This window comes from Aythya marila (assembly GCF_965140915.1).
Source record: "Aythya marila genome assembly, chromosome: 3".
Lineage (NCBI taxonomy): Eukaryota > Metazoa > Chordata > Aves > Anseriformes > Anatidae > Aythya > Aythya marila.
The window spans coordinates 96,759,379-96,776,191 of record NC_139044.1 but is presented as its reverse complement, the minus strand read 5'-3'; the positions used below and the strand labels follow the sequence as shown (position 1 = coordinate 96,776,191).

General features: G+C 38.8%; 1 protein-coding gene across 1 annotated transcript in view; it reads right to left on the bottom strand.

Moving 5' to 3' along the window:
• Nucleotides 1–16,813, bottom strand: part of CSMD1 (CUB and Sushi multiple domains 1) — a 1,184,580-nt gene that overhangs the window by 112,087 nt on the left and 1,055,680 nt on the right. The window contains exons 43-46 of the mRNA XM_082756691.1: nt 10,775–10,952; nt 8,185–8,330; nt 5,882–5,962; nt 5,600–5,713 (exon numbers count right to left, since the gene is read on the bottom strand). Of these exons, the coding sequence (XP_082612817.1) occupies nt 5,600–5,713; nt 5,882–5,962; nt 8,185–8,330; nt 10,775–10,952 (519 nt within the window). The remainder of the gene's footprint in view (nt 1–5,599; nt 5,714–5,881; nt 5,963–8,184; nt 8,331–10,774; nt 10,953–16,813) is intronic.

Here is a 16,813-nt window from a genome sequence, read left to right as displayed (position 1 = left end):
AACACAAATTACAAATGTTTGACTACTGATCACCACAGGAATGCAACCTTGAGAGCTGGGAAGAACTGGTTTAAGGGCACAAAAAAGAGAATAAAGATCGTGTATCCAGTGTATTTGAAACATCCCACATATAGTGAAAATGTGAAGTAAAATTGGAGGGTACAAATGACAGTCACAACACCCACAAAAATAAAAACAAAAGACAGGGTTGGGGAGGAGGGACAGAGGGGAGAGACGGAATGAATTTCTGCAGCAGTGTCTTTCTCATTAAGGACTCTGCACTGCATCAGCACCAATTCTTACCTGCAGAAGGTTCCTCGCCTCTTCAGTAGAGAAGGGAGTCCGATTTGCCATTTTACCACATTTTACAATGTCAGCTCAACAACTGTATGTGAACTTCTCATGTTTCACTATCTATTTTGGTTAAGTAAATAAAAATTTTGGAAGAGCAGCATGTGTTTTTTCTGCTCCAACCCTACACACATACAAAGATGATTACTAACTTGGATGCAAAAATGTATAAAAACAGATAAGGCTAAATATATTTGTGCAAATGAGGAGGGGGCACAAAACACATCATTCTTAAAACTTAATGATCTGGAGATCATTAATTCAGAATGATGTAGAAGTGGTCATGGAGACTGATTTTTCTTGCCTGTTAGATATGTCAGCAGACTTGTCTTTTATATAGTATTCTAGAATCTGGCTCTCTATCATATAAATGTATGTGTCTACCTCAACACGGACACAGCACAACTCAGGAGAATGAAAAGTTTTCTGACATCTTTCAAAAATACGAAGCTGATAAATACAAATAATATGAACAATCAAAAACTACAGTTGGTAAAATGCAGAAATACAAGAAGACAGACAGAAAATTAGTTTGAAAACAATGCAAATTGTTTTTCCAACTAAAAAATGGCAAGTAGCAATTTTTCCAATTCTATTAGGGTCAGATAGTAATGTATAAATGCAGTCTATACTCCATCACCTCAAAAGAAATAGAGTAGAATTGGAAAATGTATTGAGGAGGGTGACAAAAATTATTAAAGGTATGAAATATATTCTGGTCTGTAGAATAATGCCATAAATATTGTGAATAGAGGACAACTCATTACTGTTTTTTCCACTAGAAGAACTACAAGACATGAAGTAGGAACAGCAGGTCTTAAAAGGTTCAAGACAGACAAAAGGAGAAATATCTTCATGTGTTACATAGCTTAATAATTACATAATTTAAATCCACAATAAAAAGTGTATTTAAAACACTTGTATTATTTCAAAGTGGGATTGAATAAATCCATTGAAAAAACAGCCCTACAGGATTCACAACATGAAGAAGTGAGCAGCCTAGCTACAGTTTACTGAAGGCTTTAATTTACTTCATACTTGCAGTGATCTTATGCTCTTTGCTATATTATCATCGGCCAGTGCCAGAGATGGAACATGGCATATATGGATTTCTGGTCTGATCTTACCAGTTTTAAAGATTTTAAAGAGTTTTAACCAGAGTTTTAAAGAGTTTTAACCAGATTATTATTTTACCAGTATTAAAGCAGTAGAACTATAAAAACCATGAGAAATAGTGTGCCAAAACTAAGAACAGTGATTGCAGGAAGGGGAAAAAAGAAAGTTTAACATTTGCCAGAAGACGTACCTGCTTTGAAAGTTGCTTTTATGATAGTAAGATGAGATTTTCTCATAGAATCATAGAATATCCTGAGTTGGAAGGGACCCACAAGGTCATTGAGTCCAACTTGTGGCTCCACACAGGACCACCCTCAGACCCTATGTCTGAGAGTGTTTCCAAACTCTTCTTTAACTCTGGCAGGCTCAGTGCCGGGATCACTGCCCTGTGGAGCCCATCCCTCTTGGTGCAGAACCTTTCCCTAACACCCAGCCTGACCTTCCCCTGCTCCATGCCGTTCCCTCGGGTCCTATCGCTGTCCCCAGAGAGCAGAGCTCAGCACCTGCCCCTCCGCACCCCTTATGAGGGAGCTGCAGGCCACCACGAGGCCTCCCCTCAGCTTCTTCTTAAGGCTAAACAATACCATTGATTTCAGCTGCTCATCAGTCATCTTGCCCTCTAGGCCCTCCACCATCTTCATAGCCCTCCTTTGGACACTCTCTAATAGTTGTATGTCCTTTTTATACTGTAGTGCCCAGAACTGCACACAGTACTTGAGATGAAGCTGTACCAGCACAGAGCAGAGTGGGACAATCACTTCCCTTGACCAGCTAGCAGTGCCGTGCCCAATGCACCCCAGGGTACGGTTGGACCTTTTGGCTGCCAGGGCACACTGCTGGCTCATATTCAACTTGCCGTAAACCAAAATCCCCTGATTCTTTTCAGTGGAGCAGCCTCTCATCCCCCAGTTTGTACATATAACCAGTGTTGCCCCTTCCCAGGTGCAGAATCTGGCACCTGCTCTTGTTAAACTTCATATTGTTGTTGATCGCCCAGCTCTCCAATTTGTCAAGATCTCTCTGCAAGGCCTCTCCACCTGCAGTGGAATCAATTGCTCCTCCCAATTTAGTGTTATCAGCAAACTTACTCAGTATACCTTCAAGTCCGACATTCAAGTCATTTATGAAAACATTTGAAAAAAATGGCCCTAATATTTGATTTTGATTTTTTACAAGAAGTTATCCAAGAATTGTAATTTCAGCCACAAAAGATTTGTATAATGATGCTGCTTCTATAGCTAAGATGAAAAAAAAAAACTTTTTTTATTTTTCTGGTGACTCAGAAATCTTTTACCGTTATCTAAGACACAAACATATTCTGTTGATTGAAAATACCGATTACACTTATTTCTTTGTAACAAGTAATTGATTTTTTTAGATCCACAAAGAGAGAAAATATTATGAAAATCATAAAATGATGATACATACATCCATCGACAGTAATGAGTAATAGCAATAGCAGTTAAATCAGTCAATCCTTCACTAAAATTTAAAGCCATAAGTGACTAGAGCCATAATGACTAAAAGAATAGTAAGAGGTTACCCTTATGTAACTGTTTAAATGGTTCACTACTTCATTTATTTTTTGCTAGCACATACTGGTTGAGCTAGATGAATCCTCAATATACATGCTTAAACTCTACAGTGTTAGTGAGCAATACTCTACTATCATGAGATCAATGTTCTTTCAACTTATCATCCCTATGGATTCTGTATTTACTACCCTCAAGTTGGAAATTTCTGTCTTGTTAATATATCTACTGATATATTAAAATCCCATAATTAGATTTTTTTAAAAAAGAATTTAAAATGAATAGTTACAACAAAATTTATATATGAATTTATATATAACATATTGTTTAAAGAAACAGTGTTCTCAGAGTGCTACATGAAAATATTCATATATTTACTTACGAGTAAACAACATAAAGATAGCAATTAAAAATACAACTTTAAGTGACCCACCAGTATTTCACATGATCTAGAAGAAATAACTAAATAATGAAAAATAACTAGGGTGCTGTCATAAATAGGCATCCAGTTCAACATTTGCCTTCACAGTAATAATAATTTGCACAGAGAGACAATATTGGAGAGTTTTTTTGTTCTTTTTTTTTTTCAGAAAGGAAAATTAAAGGCATTTAAAGGAACAGCTTGTGTGAGAAAAGGAAGCTAGTTGCATCCCAAGTCAGCTAAAGGAACTCCTCTCTTAAGTCTGAAGTCTGTTCAAAATAACTGTGTCAAAATCTTTACTCTAATGCCTCTGGTTCCATTGTCTCTCTCTTTTTTTTTTTTTTTTTGTTGTTACCAGGTGATTTCATTCAATGTTGTCTCCATTAGTTCTGCTGTATTCATATCAAAAGACAGACAAAGCCACTACTAGCTCATCAACAGGAACTGTTATTTAATCCTTTTAAAGAAAAATTATATGTATTAAAGATGTCTAATAATCAATTAGGAACAACTTGTTAAATAGTAAAAATTGAGAAACTTTAATATATAGGATTGTTCTGAAAAACAAATAATATGAAGAAACAAAGAAAGTCACAAAATTTACAAAGTCTGTGAGGGAAGTACAGAGCTGCTAGTATCATCTGGAATGTCTCAAAGAACTGTTTCTACCTAACTGTTTCTACTCTTCTGTCTAACTGTTTCTACTGTTTCAAACTACTGTTTCTACCATCAGAGAAAGTCCTGAGTTTCAGTTAGCTGACACAACTGTTGGAAATCAACTACTTCCCTGTGCTTAACAAATGGCAATTCATTAGCAGAAAATCCCAATGTCTCCATAGTTTTTACCAGAATTTTAAAAGAATTCTCCAGTTCATTTATACTTTTTTTTTTATTTATTATTATTTATACTCTAATTGAAACAGCCACGAGTTAAATTACTGCTTTTATTCTTAACTTAAAATTGAAAGCTGGATTTGCAGTGCAATTATTGCATTCTGACTATATTATCTTACAGCAAATACACCACTGATGAAATAACTCAGTGAAATTATAAGGCATCAGAGAACCTTGATTTGTAATTATTTTATTAAAAGAAGCGATTTCCTGGGCAGTTTGTTTGGTGAAATTTGGTTTCTTATGACATCATCTACAGTCATAGTTTCCCAAGTATAACAAAAAGCAAGCAGTGAGGACAGCTTTTTCTGTAATTCAGTCAGAAAAATATGTATTTCCTGTTATCTAAAAATACTGAGTTTGTGCTGCAGCCTTTCCCTTTGTACCTCTTTTTTCTATTAATTATGTCTTCTGCCTTCATGAATCATACATGAACTTTGAAACTAACTAACAGATTAAAACATTATATCAGAAAGGCCTTGAACAATCCTATAAACCTTCAGGAAATTAACATTCAATTGTATATTACTTCAGGAGATTAAGCTTAAACATGAGCATGCTCTTCCTTAGAGAAAAAAATTCACAGTTGAATTTTGCTACGTATTTTAGAACATATTTTTGTCCACATTGTTAAAGTGGAGAAAATAATTTCTTACTTAGGAGGAAATTCTTCACTCAGAGGGTGGTGAGGCACTGGAACAAGTTGCCCAGAGAAGCTGTGGATGCTCCATTCCTGGAGGTGTTCAAGGCCAGGTTGGATGGGGCCCTGGGCCACCTGATCTAGGGGGTGGCACCCCTGACCATGGTGGACTGTTGGAACTGAATGGTCGTTATGGTCCATTCCAACCCAAGCCATTCTATGATTCTATGATTATTTTATTTTGGAATTTTAATTTAAATTCATATATTTAAAGTTCTTCAGGGGAGAAAAGAAATCTTTCATTTGCTGTGAAACAATGCTAAATCATTTAAAGGAATTTTAAAAAGCAGTGCTTCAATGGTAGTGTAGTTAATGAGACTACTCCTTAAATATACATGTAATGCTCAGTGCCTTTGAAAGTCAAGCCACTTGTCTTTTGATTCTAAAGTACAGAATGTCTGTCCAAATATTTTAGAGACCAGTTTGAAATTGTGTGCACTTCTTAGATACCGAAGAAATAAATGGAAAGTTTTCATTTGGAAACACTGATGAAAGCACAGTGCCCCAGCATCTCACCTTTAATATTTAGGAAAAGAAAAGGGTGTACATACTAATCATGCACAGTCCATATAAGCATATATTTACCTTCACAAAATGGAGAAGATCCTTCAAACTGCAACTGTGTATTCAGTTTGCAGGTTAATATATCTTGTCCAACAAGGGTGAAACCAGGATGGCACTTGTACTTGGCAAAATCTCCTGAAAGAGTTATTAACAGCAACAACAATAAAGTCTTAACATTTAAAATGGAAAAAAAAAATCAAGCAGAAGTACACCAATATCTCAGGTGTAGTGTGAAATATATTAATAGTTTAGTTAAAATTCAGGTGAAAACGTAAGAAAGAAAATGAGATACTATTTTATCACCTATTTCAAAGTCATCATCTTCCGTAAACAAATCTGCATGTGCAACTATTGGTGGAGGCTGGCACTTCTTCAGCTGATATGCTGCAAAGTTAAGTGAAAATAATTAAATAATGGTGTGCTAAGATTCATTTTACAGAAAATTCATTTAATATTTACACTTGCCAAATTGCCAAAGCTACACTAAAACTCATGGTCTCTCAGTTACAACATTTTCCAATTTAAATTTCATGACATTACTATTACATATATTAAAAAAAAAGAGTATTTATTATGAGTATAAACAGTATACTACACTGCCTAGATAGTTATAGATCCATTGCAGGAATGGATGCGGTTGAAATGATTATGAGGAGATATAAAGCTTCTGTTTTATGTGGCTGCCTTTGCAGCATGTCAAAGGGCTAATCACAGATTATTTAGATTTCCTGGAAAATCTGTAATTACCTGTCGCATATCCTATTCTTAGTTTAAATTTATTGGAGAAACTAAGAGTTAATTTTTCTGAAGTACGGGTGCATATCTTTACTTTAAAAAGAAGCAGCAATAATAACAATGTTTGTAAATTAAACAAAAAGAAATATGGCACTGCCTTTAAAATAAAATGCTTTCTCTGCTCTTCAAATCTGTTTCCAAAATTTGTGAGCAGTCTCGCAACACAGGTTACCAGTGCAATGGCTGATGTGTTTCTGAAATGGAGCAACAGGCCTACAACAGCTGAAGAAACCATTTCTAGAGATTTAAGATTGTGATCAGAGTCCACATAACATTGAAAAAATCTCCTCTTCATGCAACAAAATCACAGTCAAGAACACAAATGCTCCTGGTACCTTGGTAGCCATTTTTGAGAAGTTAAAGAAACAAAATAAATGATACTGGGGAATCTACCCTTACCTTCCACATTAGTTTCTGTAGCCCATTTATGAACACTTATGAACAAGGTATTTAGGCAGATAATTTTCCTGGACAACGTCCAAGAAAAAAGCTCCACAACCTGCTTAGACACACATTACAGCAAGTTTCTAAGCTATAGACACCAAACAGGAGAAATATATGCATGTCCCATGATACCCTTGATTTCACTGAACTAAGACACCTGTCTCCCAGTGTGTGGGCTCAAAAATAGAAATCCCTGCAACTTAGTTTCCAAGAAGCCCATTTTGCTGGGTTTTCTCACCAGTATCCTCACTGCTTTAAATTCATTTAAAAGCATAGACACTGTTCACATTATACATGATTTTCAGCCAGTGATCAATTATGCAAAAGTAAATAAACAATGCAGAGAAAAAGTAGATTCATTCATTTTTAACCTTGCTAGACTAATGCACTATATATTGTGATAGATTATTTACCTTTCCTTTTTATCATCGAACCTGAAAGACTGACTACACCCTTATATACCCTCAGCATAAAGTTGGAAAATGCACTCACTGACCACTCCTTGTAGTTTGCTGCTTTGACAATTCTGGAATGTGGGAGCTATATGTTCCCTGTATAATGACTAAAGCCTGGTGCTTTAGTCTTTGCTCCTCAGATAAGTGCTCTTAGGCTACCGTGAGTCACATCCTTCTTCTGGGAGAAAATCACAGACAAGAAAAAAAATTCAGACTCAGTACTAATCTTGCAAAGACTTCTCCCTGCAGATTGATACCTTCAGATACATTCTTCCTGTGTCATTGACTCCTGTCCTGGTGAATTAAGTCACCAATTAAGTCACCCTATCTTTTTAAATTTCAACCCAGAACACTAACAAACTTCCATTTAATTTACATTTACATTTAATTACAAAATGAATTCAGAATTAGAACTAGAACTGGAGTTCAGCATTTTATGCCTGAGTAAGAGGCCTAATTTGCATGTCCTGTAGCCCTGACTGTAACTTTGAACATAGTACTTTGCTGGGTATTAGACACAAAGCTGTTGTGCAATACTCCAACACTATTCCACCAACCTTTTTCAGGATAATTGCTATGATTAATTAGATGGTGCAGAATTTTATTATGAAAGTATAAAAGTAATTAATAAATATATGTATCAAATTAATTAAAAATTTGAAAGCATAATACTATACAGAAATGATTAATATTAAAGATAGGTCATAGTTTATTCAAAAGTACAAATTAATTTTCTTATTTTTTTAACATACATTTTGAAAAACTTATACCATTATTTTTAAAAAGTAGCAAACCTATGAATACCTATAGTCCTAGTAAATTTATTTAATCACTACATCACATAGTTAAGAAATATTTTTAAAATTCACTTGATTGTGCTAATTAGACACTGATGATATAAAGCAAACTGACCATGAAAATTGAGAACAAAGAATCCTCCTGTTGAAAAATCACTGTGAAATTTGAGGAGGACTTGATTGGTGGAACTGTAAGCTGTTTCCAGAGCTGTGTTCCCACTGAACACTCCCAGCTGAGGTGAGTTATGGTCAGGACCATCCCTAGGAAGGGAAACATAAAAAATCAGATGAAGAAATACAATAGTTAACATTTAATGTGGCAGTCTCTTTTCTCTGTAATGCATGTTATATATTTGTAAAAACTGCTTTTCCTAATTATTCAGAATGAAATTGTTTTTATTTCTGTCAACATAAAATACTCCTTCAATATGTTTCTAGTAAGTTTTGAGAGACCAAGAGTACTTTATAATAACTTTTATATTTCCATGGGTAAGCCATTTACTGTCAGACTTTGCAACATTTGAAATTTTCTGTGTATGTTCCTGCCAAAATTCTCATATATACATCACCTGAAAAAACAAAATGTGTCTAGAAAGCTCTTAAGATCTTATTGTATTTCTAATATTTTTGACATGATCCTTCAAGTCTGCATTCATGACGAATGCATAGAGAGGTGTGCATGCTGCAGGTTCAGCCTGCCATTTCAATTCATTTCTGAGAATCAAAAATCTCTTTTAAGGGGGAAGAAAGTAGTGGAAAAAAAGAAAGGTTGTGTATTTCTGAACAGTGAAATAGACACCCATAGAGAAATACTACAAAAATACCAGGCTGCTTCCATCTTCAGTATCATCACACAGAACACTCAGCTCTAAACAACCAGAATAAATAAATAAAAGCACTGCTTTTATCAGTGAAGAATTTTTGGAGCCCTGCAACACCTATCTGTGGTCTTCTTCTATATTATTTTTACTGAATCAAAACTGAATCAAAAACCTTTTGCGATATGTATTTTAGAAGGCTAGAGATTACCTGGAAGCTCTCTAAAAGCATTTAGCTTTTGACCTTTCAGTATCTGTAAGTTACAGGGATATTTGTTCACCTTTTTTGTATATATTTGTACAATATTTGTACAGGGATATTTGTATGTTTAAAAAGCCAAACATTAACTAATTTTTGTCTATTCTAAACCCATCAAGATAATCTGTTCATAAAAATAAATATCTAGCATATGGACAAACTTGGTTTCAAGTTTTGAAAGAGTGTATGTCACGTATTTAACTAGCTGTAACAACATTTAACAAATATTATTTAGATGAATTATTCTTCCCCAATGAAGTATTTCAAGATTATCTAGTCTTCCAAAACCAACTCTAGTATCAGTGACAACAAGAAAAAATAAACTGTAGTTGACTTGGCATAAAAATGTATTTTCTTTTCTTGCTGCCTTGCAAATAACTGTCAAATTAAGGAATACTGAATAGGAACCTGATAATTTACTTAGCTTTTCATTTTAAAAGTCTTATTCCCATTGAGGATTCATATTAAGGTTGGACATTTCATCCAGAAGTGAATGCTATATACATGAATGATATAAACACAATTACATGTAACAGCCTCCTCCCAGAAAATTCAAGAGCTATCCATCACTGATACCTCAGAAAACAACTCTTAAAAAAGCCTGCATGTGATTTATGGGCAATCAGAAACTGAAAGACATAAGCTGTAAAGCAGTTCAATATAACAGTTCAGGAATTCAGCACATAGTACAGACAAGCAAGTTCAAAAAGTTTACAGGAATTTAGGATTTAATTTCTTAGGCATAAAAAAGAGAAGTCATCAATCCAGCATTCTTTTCATTTAACGTATCAGAGAGGACAACCTATGATGCATATTAGAGATAAATTCCATGATAATGCAAATACCAATGGCAGCTAACCTGCAGTTCATAAATAGTTATGAATTTCTTTTATAAGCTGACTGAATTTCCCCATTTTAATATTGGATTTTAGTATTGCTGTCTGGAAAAAACTCACCCTGTTCAGCAATAGTGGACCAGCTGGGAGATGGGAGCAGCTGACTCACACAGGAGTAAGTCATATCCCATATTCTGTGCAAATTGTCCCTTTGCAAAACTATCTGCATCACTTATGAGAGAGAAGTAACTGCACATTGTGTGGGGTAGGGACCAAGGTTAGCTATTTATGGGTATGAACAACTTCCCATCATCATCTATGCCTGCTCTTCAGTGCAGTAAATTCTTGTGAAAGAACTTTGTCAGCCCTGAGACCTCCTTTTCCAGATTGAGACAGAAAATTGAGATGGGTTTGGGGAATAAGAATTACAAGTTTGGGGAAGAGTAGCATACAAGGTGAAGCTGAAAGATGTAAAGGTACAAGGGCTGAAACCTTGGCTTCAAAACTAGAGACAGCCTTATTAAGAGATTGGAAAATCCCTGCACAAAACCACAAGCTCAAAGAAGACCTGATTGATAAATGAGCATGTTTCAAAGTACTTTTAGAACCGTAATCTTAAGGGTATCATGATATAAAGCAATAATTATTTCATATACTTGTAGAGTTTTTTTGGCCTTCAGCATAGTTGTTAACATAAAGGGCAATACTAAGCAAAAGCCCAAGCTTGGGACAGTGAGTTTTTGAACTCACTGAAATCAGAAAAAAGCACTTTTATTTTGAAAAATTACATACCAAACAGCAATGTAGTCATTCACAGGTTCAGTCTGGAGTAACGTAAAGTTGATGTAAATTCCATGGCCTGGAGGTACAACAATTAACCAAGTACAGTCCTTGGAATTTGGGTATTCATCTGGAAATCCTGGGGAATAAACTGTACCATTCTGAGCAGTTACATTATAGCCACAAGGAGCTGAAAAGAAAACAAATAAAAAAAATAAATAAGAAAAACATACTTCTTCAAGATATGCTTCCAGATTCTAAAAACTCTACAGGAAAAGCCAATCTAGTTTTTAAAGGCATTGTTTTCTTTTGGTTGCTTGATTCTTGAAGATAAAAAGCACCGATACTTCTAAAAAATAAGTTATCCTGATGTCTTTCAGATTTTATTGATTAAAATCCATCAAAATCTACTGGAAATGTTGCTTTTATACAGAATAATTTAAACTAAGTTAACTCATTTAGAAAGGGTCATCTTCAGTTTGCATTCAAGACTCAGAAACAAGCAAAGAGAAATCCTTTTTATAGCCTCTGGTTATATAGGACAAGTCAAGGAGGCTTTCACCACTTCACCTTCATCCATACTCATAGTATGATGAGTTCAGCACATCTTCCCGTCTTAGAACATCTGGTCATGAACTACGGTCCTTTTAGTGACCAACAAAGGAAACAAGGAAAGGAAAGAGAAAGGAAAAAGAAGGGTAGTTTATATCTGTCTAAGGTCTCCCTGGAGCTTTCTCTTCTCCAGGCTGAGCAACCCCAATTCCCTGAACCTGTCTTCATAGGAGAGGTGCTCCAGCCCCTTGATCATCTTTATGGCCCTCCTCTGGACTTCTAATACTTCCATGACCTTCTTTTGCTGGGGCCTCAGAGCTGAATGCAGCACTCCAGGTGGGGTCTCAAGAGAGCAGAGCAGAGGGGGAGAATCACCTCCCTCACCCTGCTGGCCATGTTTCTTTTGATACAGCCCAGGATATGGTTGGCTTTCTTGGCTGCAAGCACACATTGCTGGTTCATGTTGAGCTTCTCATCAACCAATATCCCCAAGTCCTTCTTGTGGTGGTTTTACCGTGCTGGGCAGCTAAACCCCACAACCGCTCTCTCACTCCCCCTCCTTTAGATAAGGAGGGGGAGAAGTAAAGCAAAGAACAACTCACGGGTTGAGATAAGGATAATTTAATTAAAGGGAAATAATTATAATAATTAAATAAAAGACTACCATGAACTAAACAATTTAACTAAGGGGAAATAAAAGGGAAAGGGGAAAAAGGGAGGAAAACAAACAAACAAAATAAATGAAAGCTATATGGAAGTGCAGAGGAAAGAAATTACTCTCTACTTCCCACAAATGAGCGATGATTGACCACGTCCTTGAAGCAAGGCCTCAACGCACACAGCCGGTGTTCGAGAGGAGGACCGACATCTTCTCAACGAGAGCCCACCCCTCCCCTCTTCCTCCTGTTTCCACCTTTTATTGCTGAGTGTGACACCACATGGTATGGAATATCCCTTTGATTGGTTTAGGTCAGCTGCCCTAGTGATGTTTCTCTCCTCACTTTTTTGCCCACCCCCTAGGAGGGTTAGAGAAAGGCCCAATGCTGTGCCACTGCTGCTCAGCAGTAGACACAACACTGGTGTGATAACACTGCTGTTCCAGCTACAAGTACAGAGTACGGCACTGTATGGGCTGCTGCCGGGAAAGTTAACATTCCAGCCAGACCCAGTACACTTCTCCTCAGGGCTACTTTCAATCTATTCTCTGCCCAGCCTGATCCAGATGTTGGACCTTGCACTTGGCCTTGTTGAACCTCATGAGGTTTAAATGGGCCCAAATCTCAAGCCTTCCCTTCCCTCCAGCATGTTGACCACACCACATGGCTTGGTGTCATCATACATAGAGCACAGTTCTAACAGGAGCTGACTTAGTATAACTGTCATTATCTTCACCCATGTCCCACGATTTGTTTCTAATTAATTAAAACTGAAATTCATAGTACGTCTTTGGTCTTGCTAGGTAAAGCTAATATACGAAAATGCGGTAACAGCACATCAGGTGGCTAAAAATATTAAACCACAATTATGCAGAACATAGAAGTGGGACAATTTTTAATGCCAGTAGACAAACAAAATATACTGCTTCATATTTTTGAGAAAGACTTTTACATTGTTAATTCCCTTAGTCCATATGAGAAGCTAGAAAGAGTACAAAACATGTCTGTATTACTACTGTAAATCAAATGAAACCATGGAATATGGGAAAGGAAAGATGTGGAAAGGATAAAAGGCCTCAAACAAGTCAAGCCTTAGCCAAGAGGCCCAGTAAATATGGTGCTGTCACCGCTATCACCAGGCCACAGACTTAGCATTAAGCTAACAAAACAGGCCACAGACTATTAGGTTTTTCTGGATTTATTCTAGTAGCCTGGAACTTGTTTTAAATTGTCACAGCAATTGTATAATTATTGGGTAGCTACTTACTACTTCATTTTAGCTTTTGCTTAACTTTTTACAACAGTGTGATGCAACAGCTAACATTATATCTCTATATATTTTATGATTAAAAGGTAGTGCTGGCAAACAGGTTTTGAGTACAGAATGAACACCTTCTCCTGGATTATGACCCCCAAACTTAAGACTTGTATAGGCACTAAAAGAGTTGAGTGTAATGGCAGAGAAAGGGGTAGATATTAGAAGTTTGTGTATATCATTCTAACATTACCTGATTTGAAATATTAGTATCACTGTAACTGGACTAATAATTTGGTTAGACTCTTACGATTTTCTTTGTACTAAAACTAAACTTTTGGCTTTGCCTATATGGCATGTTCCTTTTGCCTACTGCAAATTTTGAGTGTAAGATTGGTGAGAATTCAAGCAGGCTATTTCATAGCATGGTTGCAGCAAATTCTTACCAATATAATTTGAATCACAGAATCACAGAATCACAGAATTTCTAGGTTGGAAGAGACCTCAAGGTCAGCGAGTCCAACCTCCAACCTAACGCTAACAGCCCTCCACTAAACCATATCCCTAAGCTCTACATCTAAACGTCTTTTGAAGACTTCCAGGGATGGTGACTCCACCACTTCCCTGGGCAGCCTGTTCCAGTGCCTCACAACCCTTTCGGTAAAGAAGTTCTTCCTAACATCTAACCTAAAACTCCCCTGGCTCAACTTAAGCCCATTCCCCCTCGTCCTGTCACCAGGCACGTGGGAGAATAGGCCAACCCCCACCTCGCTACAGCCTCCCTTGAGGTACCTATAGAGAGCGATAAGGTTGCCCCTGAGCCTCCTCTTCTCCAGGCTGAACAAGCCCAGCTCCCTCAGCCGCTCCTCGTAGGACTTGTTCTCCAGGCCCCTCACCAGCTTCGTTGCCCTTCTCTGCACCCGCTCAAGCACCTCGATGTCCTTCTTGTAGCGAGGGGCCCAAAACTGAACACAGTACTCGAGGTGCGGCCTCACCAGAGCTGAGTACAGGGGGACGATCACTTCCCTAGCCCTGCTGGTCACGCTGTTCCTGATACAAGCCAGGATGCTGTTGGCCTTCTTGGCCACCTGAGCACACTGCTGGCTCATATTCAGCCGACTATCCACCATCACTCCCAGGTCCTTCTCTGCCTGGCAGCTTTCCAACCATTCCTCTCCCAGCCTGTAGCTCTGCTTGGGGTTATTGCGCCCCAGGTGGAGGACCCGGCACTTGGCCTTGTTAAACTTCAGCCCATCGGTGCAGCCTTTCCAGATCCTCCTGCAGAGCTTTCCTACCCTCAAGCAGATCGACACACGCACCTAACTTGGTGTCATCTGCGAACTTACTGAGGGTGCACTCGATGCCCTCGTCCAGATCATCGATGAAGATATTAAAGAGGACCGGCCCCAGCACCGAGCCCTGGGGGACGCCACTAGTGACTGGCCTCCAACTGGACTTGGCTCCATTCACCACGACTCTTTGGGCCCAGCTATCCAGCCAGTTTCTAACCCAACGAAGCGTGCGCCAGTCCAAGCCACGAGCAGCCAGTTTCTTGAGGAGAATGCTGTGGGAGAGGGTGTCAAAAGCCTTGCTGAAGTCAAGGTAGACCACATCCACAGCCTTTCCCTCGTCCACCCAGCGCGTCACTCTGTCATAGAAGGAGATCAGGTTCGTCAGGCATGACCTGCCTTTCATAAAGCCATGCTGACTGGGCCTGATCGCCTGCTTCCCCTTCAAGTGCTGCATGATGACTCTCAGGAGGATCTGCTCCATGAGCTTTCCTGGCACTGAGGTCAAACTACAGTTTCCCGGGTCTGCCCTCCGGCCCTTCTTGTAGATGGGTGTCACGTTTGCTAGCCGCCAGTCGATTGGGACCTCCCCTGATAGCCAGGACTGTTGATAAATGATGGATAGTGGCTTGGCCAGCTCCTCTGCCAGTTCCCTCAGTACCCTTGGGTGGATCCCATCCGGCCCCATCGACTTGTGCACATCCAAGTGCCGTAGCAGGTCACCAACCAGTTCTTCATGGATAATGAGGGCCACATCCTGCTCCCCATCCCCTTCCACCAGCTCAGGGTACTGAGTATCCAGAGAACAACCGGTATTGCCGCTAAAGACCGAGGCAAAGAAGGCATTGAGCACCTCCGCCTTTTCCTCATCTCTTGTAACTAAGTTTCCCCCCGCATCCAGTAAAGGATGGAGATTCTCCTTAGTCCTCCTTTTTGTGTTGTGAGGAATGTTTTAACAATTCGTGTCCATAAAGAACAATTCTGTTTGAAATGTTTGAATCCTGTCTGCCTCTGGGCCCTGCACTGGCAATTCAATGCTTGAACCACAGCTGCAGTGTGTCCCAGTCTCCCCCTCATTCCTCATTCTAGCCAATTTATCACTTCTTAAATTTATGAACCTTGTTTGCTTTTGTTATTCCGGACTTCTATTTCTAACACTGCTATAGATGTGTCTGTGAATGGCTGGGGAAGAATGTTTTAATTACCCGTGTGTCTGGGAGTTTCAGAACAACTGATAACAACTAGTGACTGTTATGGGATACTATGTGGATCTTTGGTATCTGGTTAGGGGGTGGCCAAGAAAGAAGCTGAAAAGCGGCTGGGAAACAAGATTTGAAGAAGGTGTTTTGAAGAAGGTGTTCTGTAAACTTGGGATGGTGCCCAGTAAGTACAAAGGGGAAGAGGAAGACTGCGAGCCTTCAGCATGGAAGACCCCTAGAGACCCCCAGAAGAGACCCCAGAGGAGACTGCGCATGCTCCAGTAGGAGGGACTGCACCCCGGAAGCTAATTTTAATAATCTATTTTTTTAGAAGTAGTAATGAATATGTATTAGTCTAGGAGCATAAAAATCAGCTGCTTGATGTAACTGGTGTGCGTCCTGGTGGAGCGGAGACTCCTGGTGCACCCAGTGCTGTTTGCTTACCTCTATTCCTTTATATTCTTTCAATAAATCCTATTTTTATTTTAATCCTAATTTGAATCCTGAGCCATTTATAACAGTGTTGATGTATTTATAGAAACGTTTTTTGTTATCTTTAACGGCAGTAGCCAGATTGAGCTCCAGATGAGCTTTGGCCTTCCTAATTTTGTCCCTGCACAGCCTCGCTACTTCTTTAAAGTCCTCCTTAGTGGCCTGCCCACTTTTCCAAAGCTTATAAACCCTCTTTTTCCTCCTAAGATCAAGCCACAATTCTCTGTTAAGCCAGGCCGGTCTTCTTCCCCGCCAGCTCGTCTTTGGGCACGTGGGGACAGACCGTTCCTGCGCCATTAAGACTTCCCTCTTGAAGAGCGCCCAGCCTTCCTGGACCCCTCTGCCCTTCAGAACCACCTCCCAAGGGACTCCACCAACTAGTGTCCTGAGCAGGTCAAAGTCAGCCCTTCGAAAGTCCAATACAGCGGTTTTACTGGTCCCCTTCCTGGCCTCGCCAAGAATAGTGAACTCCACCATTGCGTGGTCACTCTGCCCAAGACAGCTCCCAATTTGGCACCAGTGGAAAAGCAAGAACACCTAAATTTGGCACCAGTGGAAAAGCAAGAACACCTAAATATAATAATAGCAGAAATGCTGCCATGATGATT